Below are 15,677 nucleotides of genomic sequence, written 5' to 3' on the forward strand. Positions count from 1 at the left end.
TTGAACCACCAGCCTCCTGGTTAGCAGTCAAGTGCCTTAGGCATTAGGAATCAGAAATACCAATCGTTGGATTAAAGAGGAAATGAATCCAGCTTTAACAACTATGTCCAGGTTAGAAAATAGCAAAAGCAATTCTTTCCAAGACATTTTATAATATAGAAATAAAAAATATATTGGAAATTGCCACTATGTTAGGTGACAATGGAGCTAAGAGATACCCACTTTTAGTTTGTTAAAAGCTGTTTGGTGACGTAGTGGTTAAGACATTTGGCTACTAACCAAAAAGTTGGTGGTTTGAACTCACCAGCTGCTCCATGGGAGAAAGATGACAAAAATCTGCTTCCATAAAAATTTACAGCCGTGGAAACACTATGGGTTAGTTCTACTCTGACCTGTAGGGTTGCTATGAGTTGGAATGGGAGCTCTGGTAGCATAGTGCCTAAGGCATTTGACTGCTAACCGGGAGGCTGGCGGTTCAAACTCACCAGCCACTCCTCGGAAGAAAGATTGGGCAATCTACTTCTGTAGTGATACCGCCTCGGAAACCCAAAGAGGGGTCGCTATGAGTCTAGTCTGACTCGACAGCACATAATAACGTCAACAACATGAGTTGGGCTGGAATTGACTTGATGACAGTGGGTTTGGGTTTTATTTATTTGTTTATTTATTTATTTTTAAGCCCTTAAGATCTTCTTCTTCTTTTTTTAAATGTAAGATGGAATCATTTCAGTAAAGTTTTCTAGGTTTCCCCTTATTTCTTTTCTCCTCCTTCCTGCTGGCAGAAATCCTCATGAGGACTATGAGATCTTCATGAGCCACCCCTCATCTCTAAATTGCATTACTGCAAGGTAACAATTCTGATCAGAGTTCAGCTGCTCTGAACACAATCCAGGCATTAAGGTTCTTCTGGATCTTTCGTGGGCGATGCTGAGAACCTCTGGTTAAGATGAGACCTTAAGGTCCTATCTTGCCTTATGAGATATATAAAGACACAATGTAGCTGGTATACTGTTTATTGGCCTCAAAACAGATGTATAACAATGGGAGGCAGAAGACTGGTAGGAAAACAGAGTTTAAACTCAAAAGCTTGTATTTTGATTAAAAAAGTGCAGCAGTATATTAAGATTATATGGAAAGTCTGGTGCTATTGTTACAGAGAAAATGGAGTTTCTGAGTTTGATAACTATGAAGACTCACCCATGAGTGGCTGGGCAAGGACTTTCCATTGAGGAAAAAAATAGTTTTTACAATAGGCAAAAGCTGTTATTGGACTCACACAGACTTTTGGATCTCGTTCACTTGAGAAAGAACTATTCTTCCATTGACGCTCTCCTGTGTGATGGCCTTGATCGTTGGAGCTGTAGACACTGAGGGAAAGAAGTGATGAAGACGTCACTGCCACACTCCTTCCACCATCTGAACTGTACTTTCAGTTCCCTGCTTCCAGGACCTGAATTCTCTTCCTCTCAAAATGATCACTAAGCAATATGGTGGGTTCTTCTGTAGCGAAAGGAACCTCACAAAGGCAGGTCTTTCTCCCCATTCTCCAGGGAGTGAGTATATGTGAACATGGTCACCTGTAGCTAGCAAGCCCTTAGTCCTAGGTGGGCCTGATGAAGAATCTGGTCTCTGACAGGAGAAGTCCTTGCTGTCTGTGTGGGCTTTGTAGCACACGGGCCAAAGATTCCATGAGTCTACAGAGCACTAAATGTCCTTCTGGACACGTCATTTTAAGAGAATATTAATACACTCAAGTGGGCTGAGCACAGTCACATATTTAGAAAGTGTGCACGACAAGGGATAGGTAAGAAGCCAAAAATGTTGATCATGATCACTGTTCTCAAAAATATGACATATTTGAATAGATGCCTTGTTGACGTATCAATAAACTGATTATAGATTAGAGGGAAGAATTGAAAGCATTAGTTGCTGTCGAGTCAGCTCTAATGAATGGAAATACAGGGGAGAACTTTAAAATCAAACCTCTCCAACTATAGATTGTGCCATCCTATAATGTAGTGGGTCCCCCAACCCTAGACATGGATAAGGACAGGCTGGAGGGCCATCTGCCAGGATCTTTCAGAGGGTTATCGGTTAGACAAGCTGTTAAGCGATGATTCCTCCAACTCTGAGTCTTCGACTCTCCAATGCCTTAGAATATCTTTACTACAAATTAATCAGAAAGTTCAGCTTGTCCCAAACTCTGATTCTCTGGGATTTTCTGAGATTGTAAAGGTAATCTGGGAAAACAGGATTCCCAGGTCAAAGAAGTTGGGGAACACTGGGCTAAACACATTAAAATCTTTGTTGTTCCTTCCTTACCTTTCTTATTCTTTTTCTTCCCAGTACTTGTTCAGTACTTAACATTCTGAAGTGCAGCCTGACTTTTCAAGAGGACACTAATGGAACACATCTTTCATAATACACTGTTAAAATCTCATGGAACACTAGTATTCTATGGAATATAATCTGGGAAATTGTTGTTGTTATGTGCCATCATTAGGTGGAATCATTTCCTCTTAATTTTCTAGGAGTTTAGTGAACAGACCCATTATTTAACATTGTTGTTGTTAGTTGCTGTTAAGTCAGCTCTAATTCATAGTGACCGTCTATCTAATGAATGAAATGCTGCCCGCTCCTGCACTGTTATTTAATAGAGACATACTATTAATTGTCATTTTGTCTACTTTACTGCTTGCTAAGAGCTTTCATATATATTGTTGAGGACAAGATGGAGAACTTACTTTGTTGTGTATCACATAATTTGTTAAGTTGATTCAAAATTCCTGGCCATTTGGGCATAAAATTATCCAGTACGTTTGGGAGTATGCTAAGAATTGACTATTACAGGATGAATGAAGGAACTTGCTACTTCCTTAAAAAATAAGTAGATTCAAACAATGAAAGAATCTTTTCTTACCTTTCACACTTGACTTAGACTCTTCCATTATCCTATAAAAGTGATAAAGGTTAAAGTTCATTTTAGTATGAGCAACAATTATAAAAACTCAGGATGAACTAACTTCCCTTGCCTGCTTGTAAATTCTCAGCTCTTTAATGAAGATAATTGTCTGAGGTAGGTTGTCACAAAGTTATGAGTTCATGGGAGAATCTTCCTAGATCCAGAAGGCAGTGGGTACTGCCTCCGACTAACCCTGGGGTCAGAGGAAGTCCACCAAACCATGCCTTCCTTTCAGCTGCCTGTGAGCTCTGCCTCCATCCCCTTCCAATATCTGGGCTTCAAGTCTGGACCCTTGCGCTTCACAGACTGTTCAAAGTTTGGTCCAAGAGTTTTTATTTGTGAATTTTAAACATCTTAGAACTTCTTCTCTTAGATCATAGAATGTATGTGCATGCCCCTCATGTGGCCAGCCATTACTAGGAATTCTAGATAGAAAGTCTAGGCATCTAAATCCCTTATGAATCTTTTCCTGTTAGGCTAAAGCATTCCTTTTTTTTTAGGAGACAGAATTGTGTGCATTCCCACTGAGAAACACTACAGCCAAACCATCTTAGTTGTTTCTTTATGGATACTTCAATATCTTAATTTTAACTGTTCTGACCTCAAATTTTAGTACTGTGGGAGTAATACTGTAGCTAATTAATTCACACTTGTTTAATGAAATAAAACGTGATGTACATATCGTTAGGGGAAATTCATCATGAACCATTTCTTCTCTAGAGTGATGACTGGTAGTAGAACCTCAAGTGCGTGAATGCACACACAAGACCGGATGCCCTTTGCATCCTCCTCTTCCCACCCGCCTTTGCCTTACCCTTCACTGTCTCCTTCCAGAAGCTGGCGGTAGGTGGCAATCTCCTTTTCTAAGTGGGTTTTGATGCCCAGAAGGACCTTGTATTCGGTGTTCTGACGCTCCAAGTCATGGCGGAGCTGCCCCAGTTCCTCCTCGTAGTGGGAGATGATCTGTTGCATATCCTGGAGCTGGCACGAATACCGAGCCTGGGTCTCCAGCAACATGTTTTCCAAAGCAGATTTCTGAAAGAGGAAATGATATTTCTCTTGTTAATCAATTGAAGAATTGATTGAGTCAGTAACATTTGCTTACTGAATACTTAGAATGTGTTGATCACTCTGCTAAGTGGTGTGGTAGCTGCTGGGAAAACCATATGAGAAGCATGTGCATTCTGGAGTTGAGCAATGTTGAGATTTTGGAAGCCTCATTTGTTTTGTGCATGAAACCTTTGTATCAGGGAGCTCTTGGCCACTCAGCTGCATTTCTGCAGTGTTTGTCATTTGGGACTGGGCATATGCAGCCTTGAACTTCACTGATGTTTACCTTCTTAAAAAAACCAAACTCATTGCCATTGACTCGATTCAGACTCACAGTGACCCCTATTGGGTTTCTGAGGTGGTAAATCTTTACTGAAGTAGATTGCCCAGTCTTGCTTCTGTGGAGTGGCTGGTGGATTTGAACTACTAACCTTCTGGCTAGCAGTCAGATGCCTTAGGCACTGTGCTACCAGAGGTCCTTGTTTACCTTCTTATACATAATTTTTTTTTTCCCCTCTTTGGCCATAGAGATTATGAGGGTCTAGAGTTCTCCCAGGAGCTCTGGTAGCATAGTGCTTAAGGCACTTGGCTGCTAACCAGAAAATTAAACCCACCAGCCACTCCTTGGAAGGAAGGTTGGGCAATCTACTTCCGTAGTGATGCTGCCTCGGAAACCCAAGGAGGGGTAGCTATGTGTCGGGTCCAAATCCACGGCACATAACAACAATAACAGCAGAGTTCTCCCAGGAAATCTAGTGGCACAGTAGTTAAGTGCTTAATTGCTAACCAAAAGGTTGGTGGTTTGAACCCACCAGCTGCTCCATGGGAGAAAGCTGTGACAGTCTACTTCTGTAAAGATTGTCTCCTTGGAAACCCTATGGATAGTTCTGCCCTATTCTACTGGGTCTTTGTGAGTTGGAATTGACTCAATGGCAGTGGATTTAGAGCTCTCTCACTCCAGAACACCATGTGGCTTCATCACCAGCCATTCACAAGCTGTGTGAGTTTGCCCCATTTATTTCACCATTTGGAGCTTTAGTTCCCTCCTCCATAACACAGAAGTTCTAAGACCTACTTAGGAAGGTTAATGTAAGGATTCACAACATTTAATGTAATTGCTTCCTTAGCACAACATTTGGCACAATGTGGGCACTCAGTAAATGATAGTGCTTATTATCAATCTCATCATGAACAATTTGGATGGAGAGCAGAATGTGAGAGATATTGCAAGGGAGTAGAGGAGTTGGGGTGGGTTGAGAGGTTAAGGAAGGCTTTGTGGAGAAGGTGGTACCTGGCCCAGGAATTTCCAATCCATACTCACCTTGCTGCACTGCGTCTGCAGGTCAATCTCTAGGGCCTGGAAAGTCCGCTTCAGCTCATGGATGTCACTTTGGCTGCTCTGAACAACTGCTGGACTGGCCACCTCCTGGGACATAACTGTGGACTGTAAGGCCAAGCAAAGGGCAGAGGCATTGACATTGAGACCACAGGACAATAGCACCTCTAGGATGTTTGAACACCTTTCTTTTACCTGTTCTTTAAACCAGTTATCCAAGTCTTGATGCTTCTTCTTTATTATAAACTCATATTCCTGTCTCATATCCTCCAGAATCTTAATGAGATCTTCCCCTGGGCGTGTATCCACCTTCACATTGACCTTGAAGTCATTAGGCACATGCTGTTTCTCCATTTCCTGTTGAACAGCAGAGAAAGAAAAGGAATCATCTTTGACAATCAGAAGACAGGAAGTATATTGAGTGGAAGCAGTAAGTGAGTATTTAAAAAATTATGTTTATGTGGTTGCTACCCTCTCACCGGTTGTGTTTTGTTTCTCAGTTATTGTTTGTTGATGATAAAACATTATATGATTTTTTTCCTCATAGTTTCATAAGGCAAAGAATAACACCAGGCAGGTAATTGAATGGCATTTGTGACTACTACTTAATCTCTGGTTCAAAAACATTTCAGAAGGAATTATGCTTACATAGTGTGTAAAGTTCTGCTCAGGAAATGTTGTTCATTGGTTATGTGATTACTACTACAAAATCGGACATTTGAGACTATAGGCCAAAGCTTTAGTAGCCAAAAGCTAACCAGTGTAGAGGCTTTTAAAAGCTTGTCAAATGCATTATGACTTTGTAGAGCTAACGCCCACAGTATTTCATGAAAACCTTGCAGCCACAGGAAAGGTTTAATTAACAATCATTGTCTAACCAGCTATTCAGAAACAGGGCCTCTTTGATGTTCAGAACAATTTTGTTTGCCTATAATGGGGATTGTTTCTCTATCATCTCTTTAGACTCTCAAGGAATTTTGATGTATGGTAACTTTTAAAAAGTCAGTTAAATGCTTCTGGAAATTAAGATTCTTGATTTTTGCCTCTACTCTTATTTACCTTGGTCAATATTCCATTATTTTTATTCTGTCAACATCCTCTTCCTCCAATTTGCTTCACATTGGGGGGAGCTCTGGTGGTGTAGTGCCTAAGGCATTTGACTGCTAACCAGAAGGCTGGCAGTTCAAACCCACCAGCCACTCTTTGGAAGTAAGATTGGGCATTCTACTTCCATAAAGATACTGCCTCGGAAATCCAAGGAGGGGTTGCCATAAATTGAATCAAGTAGATGGCAGTGAGTTTGTTTTTTTTGGTAGGTCAATGAGGGACATTCACTCTTATGGCATCATATTAACAAACAAGTCTAGATAAACATTGTGTGTTAGCAAAGTTGTTGACCAGTTCATTAATTTTGATTGACCTTTGTCTGTTGTAAGGAGCTCTGGTGGTACAGTGCCTAAGACTGTTAATCAGAAGGTTGGGGGTTCAAACCCACCAGCTGCACTGTGGAAGGAAGATGGGGCAATCTATTTCTGTAAAGATTTGCTGTCTTGGAAAACAAATGAGGGTTGATAGGGGTTGGAATTGACTTGATGGCAGTGGGTTTTGTCTGTTGTATTTGACATCTAAGTAGATAACCTTGAAGATGGAAAAAATGAGATATTTGTGTGGTTTCTTAAAATTCTTTGGAGTGCTTGGGTGGTGCAAATGGTTACCGTACTCGACCGGGAGCCGAAAGGTTGGTGGTTCAGATTCACCCAGAGATGCCTGATGATCTATTTTCAAACAAATCAGCCATTAAAAACCCTCTGCAGCACAATTCTACTCTGACACACATGGGGTCACCATGAGGGGGAGTTGACTCAATGTCAATTGGATTTTAAATTGGTCTGTAATTTTTTAGGTTGAAGGACATTAGGACTGGTGTCGAGATAGTAGTTTCTGTACCTATTGAATTACCCTGAAAGGTGCAGGTAATGTGTTCCTGGGGGAGTTCTACCTGCTCATGGTTCTTCTTCATGAGGATGAGCTCTTTCCTCATTCCCTCAACCTCCTGTTCCAGGTCTGTCGTGACGATGGTCAGATTGTCCAAAGTCTTTCGGAGACCCTCAACTTCAGTTTCCAAATCTATCTTGAAGGAGTGTTCATTTTCATACCTGTGGTTAAAAGAAAGGGAACAGTATACCTGTTGTTGTAAGGACTCCCCTTAGTCTAGATGTGAAGCTCTTACATTTTAGGTTTTATGAGAGCAAATGAATACATCTAGTGCATTTTTGTTTGTCTGTTTCATACTACATTTTTCTATAATTCTGACTCGATATTAGTTTTTTAATTGAGTCACAAGAGTAGAGTCATAAACAGCCACATGCCCATCCTCTAGACCTATCAAGCATTAACACTGCCATATTTAGTTCATCTGTATTGTTTGATGAAGTATTTTAAAGTTGACTGTAGACATTATGGGGTGTTTCTGGGTTGAGCAAATGGTGAAGTGCTTGGATAGTAACCACAAAGATTGGCGATTCAATTTTACCTGGAAGTGCCTAGGAAGAATAGTCTGGTGATCTGCTTCTGAAAAGACATACCTATTGGAAACCCTAGGGAGCACAGTTCTGCTCTGAAACACGTGGGGTTTCCATGAATCAAAACCGACTCTATGACAACTGGCTTTTCCTTTTGGTAGACACCATGATATCTTGTCACTAAATACCTCAGGATGTATTCTCTAAGAAAAAGACATTTTCCTAAATAACCTTAATATTATCACACCTAAAATTAATAATAAGCCTTTAATATCATCTAATGGTTGGTTCAGGAGCCCTGTGGTACAGTGGTTAAAGCACTCAGCTGCTAACAGAAAGGTTGGTGTTTGAATCCACCAGCCGCTCTATGAGAGACATATAAAGCAGTCTGCTTCCATAAAGATACAGTCTTGGAAACCCTATGGGGCATTTCTACTCTGTCCTACAGGGTCATTGGGAGTGAGAATCGACTCGACAGCAGTGGGTTTTGAGTAATGCTTGGTTCATAATCCACTTTCCTCATTTGACCCTAAAAGGTGTCATATATTTGGTTTGTTTAAACTAGGGTCCAGTCACATGCTACACATTGTTATTGTGCCTCTTAATTATAACTTAGTGAGATTTTAGATAGTGGTGAGATTTTAGATAGTGGTGAGATAAGTCTTCCTTTTGCAACAATAAAGTAATAAAAACAAGCATAAAGACACTGTCAAGAAGGAACTTACTTGAGGCTGAAGTCGTCCATTGCCATCCTGGCATTGTCAATGAGTAGAGTGATCTGAGCATTGGCCATTTTATCACCTGCTATCTGTAAAGCATGCACCAGGAGTCATTTCAGTCGGACATACTCACATAGGAGAGCTGCCATTTCTGCCCCTACTTCCCTGGGTATGTGACTTAACAGCACAGACAACTTTCTGGCAGTGGAACAATGAGTAATCAAACTAATAAATATTTATTGAGCACCTACTAGGTGTGGAACACAAAATGAGTTTATAGAAAAAGGATATGGTCTACAGTCAATTTCACTATCTTTTTTTTTACGTTGATATAACTGCTAAAATAATGTTTCTAAAGGAAGGGGAGGGCAGAATGCCTTTTAGCTGTCTAATATCATGAATACATCTTTGCATTTTGCTTAGGCTCATCTACATCTGAGGATGTTAACCAGAGTTTAAGCTCTGAACTTTTTCTTATTGTGGATATTAGTTCAGATCTCCAAAACAATAATAATTATTATTTTAAATGAACATAATTCTTCCTGTGATTGCATTATGTTTTTGATGACTTGTCAAACTGATTTTAAAGGTATTTCATGATAGTTATCACATAGCACTTTTTTGTTCCCCCTCAAAGTGTCCATAGCCCTACACATACCTTGTAGGTATATGTGTGTGTTTGTAACTTATTCCTTGATGAGAATGCCCCAATGATGCTATTAAGATGTTAAGTGAAATAATTATATATCATCTATTGAGCAGCTTAATAAGTTTTAACTGTGTTAAAACCTCCAGTTAAAGACTTTCACTAGATGCTTACATACTTTTTTAACTTTAAGAAGAAAATTATTCTTGAAAGCATTTCTCTAAGTGATTGTGTATATGTCTTTACACAGTATTATTTGCATAATACTTCAGGATCTTATAGTGGAGAAATAGTGCATATTTGATGTATGTCACTGTCTTTAGGAAAATGGGATGGAAAATGTCTCAAGGTCAAAGTATTTTGTTGCATAGAATGTTGAACTAGGAACTAGGTAGGTTTTGGTTCTGGCTGTGTTACTGACCGTCGGCATTGACTGTGGGCCAGTCACTGGGCTTCACTTCATCATTATCTTCAACATTTATACCAGAAACAGACTTAGACTTTGTTAAGTCCTAGCTCTACACTTTGATAAACATTTGGAGCCAGACAATTCTGTGACATTCCCATTGTATTTGCACAGTGAATTTCTTTATTTAGAAAGGATTTTCTTAGGACAAAGTTACCTCTCAATACAAAGGCATCTTTTAAAGATCTGATCCTATTTAAAGCTCCACTGATTTCAAGGAATTTGGCATCATGAATGCACAATAGCAAGATTCAGAGGTGGTAAGAGCACTGGGTCTGGAGCCCAAAGAGTGGGACTGCGATCCTGCTCCCACCCACTAACTAACTGACCTTGTCTGAGTCTCTGTTTCTTCCTAAAGAATAATAGCTGTTTCATTGAAAAGTTTTCAAATAAAATAATGTTTAAAAATACTTAGCACATTCTTGGCACACTAAACACTTTGAAAAATTAGTTGAAACTTAGTTGAGAGAAATATGAATTATATGAGTTTCTTTATTTTAGTTTAGCATTTTTATAATTGGAACCAGTGTCATCAAGGTAAAGCTTCACTTGCTTGTATGCTGACTTAATCTATATTCTGACAAATCAGCCTTTGAAAACTCTGTGGAGGACAGTTCTGCTCTGACACACCTGAGGGGTTGCTGTGGGTGAGAAGCAGCCCAATAGCAGTTGGTTATGAGGTGCTGAGCCACATTCAGAAAAACCATGCACTGGGAGTTCCACAGAATTAGAATGCCGGAAATACCATCTGTAGGGTTATTTGACTTTTGGGAGTCAAACTGATTATTTATCAGTTGCAAAGCCCGGGTCAATGGTCTCATTTCCCAAGCCAACATTCTCATAGACATGAGTAGTGGGTTCTAAAATACATTTGATATACATCACCTTTAAAAACTGGAACTATTTCCCACTGTTGGAGCATACTCAGTACAGTATTATGATAGAGCCACTATTCTGAGACATCCTTTATAGGAATGAATGGATGAGAATGGATTGAGAAAGAATATATGAGGCATAGGTTTTACATTGTATGGTGTAATTAATCATCTAGACTCTCCTCCAGGCAGGGAGTTCATTCTTTTGAAAGATATAGTTGCTATATTAGTGTCACATCATTGCTGCAGGGTGCATAATCTCCTACTAGAGAGGAGAAAATAGAATTTATCACGGTAAACCAAAATACCAATTACTGAGAACCATTTAGGGGGTTTTATCTATAATATCCCTATGACTATGTCCAATTCTGTGTTTCAAAGGAATTGACTTAATTTTTGAACTCAGTATCTTACATTCTTCTTGGGTAATATTTAATATCCCCTAAAAAGGGGAGGGACCTTGTATTACTCAGTGCATTTGAGCAAGGCCCTGGAAGGGCTTTCGGCACCAGGTAATTGAGTGACATTTGGGGTAGGGGGCAGGGGGTATCCTGTGTTCTCTCTTCTGCAAACTGGGGTTGTCGGTTAGATAGACAACCTCAATTTCAAAGGGTTGGTTTCTTCAAACAGAGAAAATACAACTGAATTAAGAAAACCAGAAAAGGGGCATGTATGGGTTTGAAACCAAAGAAGCTCCGTGTTTAATCTCAGATCCCAGAATCCCAGGCTGCCTAGAGAATGAGCATGCTGTCCCCTCCTTGTCATTGCCACCATTCACTTTTCTCAATTCTGTTCCAAAGCATTTAGGCAACCACTTGGTCTCAGTCTGCTCATCTATAAGTACCTACTTCACACCATTGTGAGAATTAAATGAGATAATGTATATGAAATATGTTCTATATGGTTAAAATGCAAGCATAATGTATTATCTTTATTAATAGCATTATTTATGTGGGAAGTAGGCTAGTCAGCACCACATTGTGGTGGAAATTCGAGGTCAGTGCAAACAGATCTTTGTTGGAATTTCACCTCTGCTTGCTGCTGGCTGTGGATATCTTGTTTAACTTTTCTGAGCTTCAGTGCCTTTAAGGGTTGTTGTGTGAAATAAATAGCAATATTTTCATCATTGCAAAAAGCTCTATTGATGTGTAGATTACACATGGTGTCTGGTATACAGGGGTGCTCAATAAATGCTCCCCTCCTCCTTTTCCCCTCTTCCTCTTCTATCAGCTAATAAGTGATCTGACCACATTTTTTTGGAAGTCATGCTCTCAGCTGTGCATTTTAAAAAATCTATTCTCTCCATCCTAAAACCAAAGCACCTTTATTAAACAGAAAACATGGTGAAGATTGTTGAGTCACCTTGTTTTTTTCGTAAAGACAGCTATGCACTATATAGTTAAGATAATTAAATAGTCAGGTATTAGGTTGATTATTCTATAATTAGGATTCATTACAAGGACAGATTTATACTATCTTGATTTGTTCTTCCTACATTCAAACAAGGATAACTGAGTGTTGTGAAAAAATATGGTGTAAATATTAGAAAGCTGTGATCTTACAGAGAATTTCCTGGGAGTGCTTTAGATAAGAGGAGGGTTACATAGTCTTAAAACTAACTTATGAGGTGACTGGATTCCCTCTAGGAGCTCTGGTAGCATAGTGCCTAAGGCACTTGACTATTAACCAGAAGGCTGGCGGTTCAAACCCACTAGCCACTCCTCGGAAGGAAGATTAGGCAATCTACTTCCATAATGATACTGCCTTGGGAACCCAAGGAGGGGTCGCTATGAGTCCAATCCGACTCAACAGTACATAACAACAACAACAACAACAACAGATTCCGTCTACTTCTAGATGGTGTTATGAGATGTCCCAGAAGGTATGAGCCTAGTTTTTTGATATTTGGTTGAAAAGTTAATTATTTTTTTTGGAAAATGTTCTCCCAACTGAATATTCTAACCCATCCTGATTGACTCTTAAGATTTTCATATTATTCTGTTTTCCCGAAGTAAGTCATTCTCAGACTGTGAGCAACTTTATGGTCTAGCAGCCCACAGGGATGTGAGGATGACATCTGCTAGTGGAGTGACAGTTTTTAAGTATGGTCTCCAAAATGGTGTCATTTGGCCTTTCATGGATAGATATAATCACACTGTCTCTAGGGCTTTGAGGTAGATCAGACAGATGTAATGAAAAAGTCTGTCCTCACTTGTGCCTTGTGCACTGAGTGTGCAAAATAAATACTGGTTCTTCTCACTATTACATCATTGGGTCATAAATGATACTGGACACTTATACCCAGCTGATTGCCTTATACCTTTTAGATTTTTCTTCTGTGTGTGTGTATGAAAAATCAGTCTCATTTTAAAAATAGTCTTAGCATTTCTGTAATTTTTGTTGCCTTCACTTCTCATATGATTTATGTACATATATATATACATACATACATATATATATATTTGTTGTTGTTATGTGCCATCGAGTAGGCCCTGACTCATAGCAACCCCTCCTTGGGTTTCTGAGGCAGTATCCCTATGCAAGTAGATTGATTGCCCCATCTTCTTTCCGAGGAGTGGCTGGTGGGTTTGAACTGCCAGCCTTCTGGCTTCTGGTTAGCAGTCAAGTGCCTTGGGCACTACGCTACCAGAGCCTATATATATATATATACCAAACTTACTGCCATGGAGTCGATTCTGACTCATAGAAACCCCCATTGAGTTTCTGAGATGGTAAATCTTTACGGAAGTAGATTGCTCAGTCTTCCTTCTGTGGAGTGGCTGGTGGGTTTGGACTGCCATCCTTCTGGTTAGCAGTCAAATACCTTAGGCACTACACCACCAGAGCTCCTTATAATTTATGTATAGAAGATTAATTATACAAAACAGACTTGCCCAAGCCCGAACTGAAGGTATAAATAAGAAAGATGTTCAAATATCTTTGTGCACAATTACTTTAAGCTCACTTGCTGTTTTCCGAGAAATTGTTTTCTGTGCTAACTTCTCCCAGGGCTCCCCTGAAATGCAGCTGCATGTCTGGCCCCAGGGTCACCCAGGACATTACCTGGTCCTGCAGATGATGGATGTTTTCTTCATACTGAGAGTAATCTTGCTTCTTGCCGGCATCCCTTTGCTGATGCCACTTCAGGATGTGACTTTCCAGCTTCACATTGGCCTCTTCTAGTGCCCGCACCTTCTCTAGGTAGGAGGCCAAGCGGTCATTGAGGTTCTGCATTGTTTCCTTCCCATTTCCACCTAGGAGGAAACTGCCTGTTCCAGACCCCCATGACCCTCCACAGGGCAAGTAGCTTGGCCTGGTGTAGGACAGGGAGATGTGGATGCCCCCTGCACCACCATGGACGCTGGGAGCTCGGGGGAAGCTCCCAGGCCGGCCTTGGCTTCCTCCTATGCCATGGAGGAAGCCCGAGGGGGTCTGGCTGAGGCTGTGGCTGGAGTTCATGGTCCCATCTGCGTGGGGAGCAGGGCTGGGCTCTGCTCTGCTCCCTGGCACCACAGGACTGAGCCGCCTCAGACTGCCCTGGATGGTTTTATGCCCTTTGCTGTGGGAGTTCCCTTCTCTGACAACTGTACCAACAAGATCGTATCATTGTGCAACGTGTGTTTCCTCTTGGTCAATCTACAGTGCCCCGGGCTTACACACATTGTTGTTGTTTAGAACCACATCAATGTACCAGTTTGCTTCTTCCCTTACAGCTGTAACTGGAGGTGTGGCCCACAATACTAGGTGGGTATTAGTCTCAGGTGTCTTGCTAATCTTTCAGTGTAATTTTTTCATTGTCCATCTATCCGAACAGGGTCAGATTAAAGTTCACAGAAGGGTTACTTGGCCCAGTATAGGTTTCCTTTTAAAAAAACAGAAATTAAACACATGTACACACACATATTCACCCACACATATATACTCCACCTCTCCAGGGAGGGGTGGGGGAGAGACTCCTAAGAGCAGAGCCAGATTAGAACAGAATCTTAGATTCTGGAATAAAAATACTTATGCTGAGGAAATGGAGAGTGGTCTGAAGATCTGATGCCTTTGCAGCAGTTGCTGTTTGATGGAAAGTAATTACAAAGCAATCACTCTTTAGAACCAACCCTCAATTGCAATTAATTAATTAATGGCCATGCCTTCCACTTCCAAGTTGCCTTTCATCCCAGCACACCTCAAAACTAAACAAAGTCGCCTGTGCTCAGGACTGTCCTTGGCCTCTGGGCAGGATATGCTGTTGCTTAACAGGCCTGCCCCATGGCTGAGCTTGGAATGGTTAGGCCCTGTGGGTCTGTGCCCTGTAGAAAGGATGAAGGAAAACAGGAAACATGCCATGGACAGTCTACTGTGTTGGATGAATTTTATACTTGGTCTGCCAAGGTAAAGATTAAGGATAAAGGAAAAAGTAGGTTGGGAGTGGGGAGCCATGTGCTGGTTACTGGTGACTAGATTTAAAGGGAACTTAGAAATAAAATGTCAGCATTGGAGGGGACTTTAGTGGTCCTCAGTCCAAACCATTTATATTACAGATGAGGAAACTGAGGCCTGTAGAGGGGACATGGTGAGTGACAAAGCCAGGGCAGGATTCTTTTTGCCACATAGGACTGTAACTGTGAGTTAAAAGCAACTCAGTTACCCAAAAACAACGTAATTAAGTTTGTGGAAATAATATTCCTTTTTTTTATCCCTTTAATGTTCATGAGATCAGTAGTGATGGCCTTTCTTTCATTTCTGATATCAGTAATTTGTGTCTTCTCTTTTTGTCTTGGTTAGCCTGGGTAGAAGTTTGCCATTTTATTGATCTTTGCAAAGAACCAGCTATTGGTTTCATTGGTTTTCTGTTTACAACTTCATTGATTTTTGCTTTAATTTTTACTATTTCATTTTTCTGCCTTTTTTTTGGGGGTGGGGGACTTAATTTACTATTATTTTTCTAGTTTCCTAAAGCGGAAACTTAGATTATTGACCTGAGATCTTGGTTCTTTTCTAACATATGCAATTAGTGCAATGAATTTCCCCGTAAATACTGCTTTTGCTTCCTTCCACAGATTCTGATAGGTTATATTTTCATTTAGTTCAACATTTTTTTTTTTTTTTT

General features: G+C 40.4%; 1 protein-coding gene across 1 annotated transcript; it reads right to left on the bottom strand.

Annotated features, from left to right (window-relative positions):
• Positions 1 to 1,272: 1,272 nt before the first annotated feature.
• On the bottom strand, positions 1,273 to 14,035 carry KRT23 (keratin 23). Its single transcript, XM_007942195.1, has 8 exons — positions 13,640 to 14,035; positions 8,596 to 8,678; positions 7,348 to 7,504; positions 5,544 to 5,705; positions 5,334 to 5,456; positions 3,777 to 3,997; positions 2,921 to 2,952; positions 1,273 to 1,367 (listed from the first exon to the last, which is right to left on the bottom strand). Exons 1-8 carry the CDS (start codon positions 14,033 to 14,035, stop codon positions 1,273 to 1,275), a joined length of 1,269 nt encoding a protein of 422 aa, XP_007940386.1.
• Between the last annotated feature and the right edge of the window lie 1,642 nt (positions 14,036 to 15,677).

This window comes from Orycteropus afer, unplaced genomic scaffold, assembly GCF_000298275.1.
Source record: "Orycteropus afer afer isolate SDZICR_OR568_19922 unplaced genomic scaffold, OryAfe1.0 scaffold00085, whole genome shotgun sequence".
Taxonomy (NCBI): Eukaryota; Metazoa; Chordata; class Mammalia; order Tubulidentata; family Orycteropodidae; genus Orycteropus; species Orycteropus afer.

What these genes read in the sequence shown, in the direction of transcription:
- KRT23 (XM_007942195.1), bottom strand. Translation starts at nt 14,035, where the DNA reads ATGAACTCCAGCCACAGCCTCAGCCAGACCCCCTCGGGCTTCCTCCAT. An exon ending in CTGGAAGGAGACAGTGAAGG is followed by an intron (nt 2,953 to 3,776) that starts GTAAGGCAAAGG and finishes TCACTTTTATAG; the next exon opens with GATAATGGAAGAGTCTAAGT. An exon ending in GTCTAAGTCAAGTGTGAAAG is followed by an intron (nt 1,368 to 2,920) that starts GTAAGAAAAGAT and finishes TCTTTCCCTCAG; the next exon opens with TGTCTACAGCTCCAACGATC.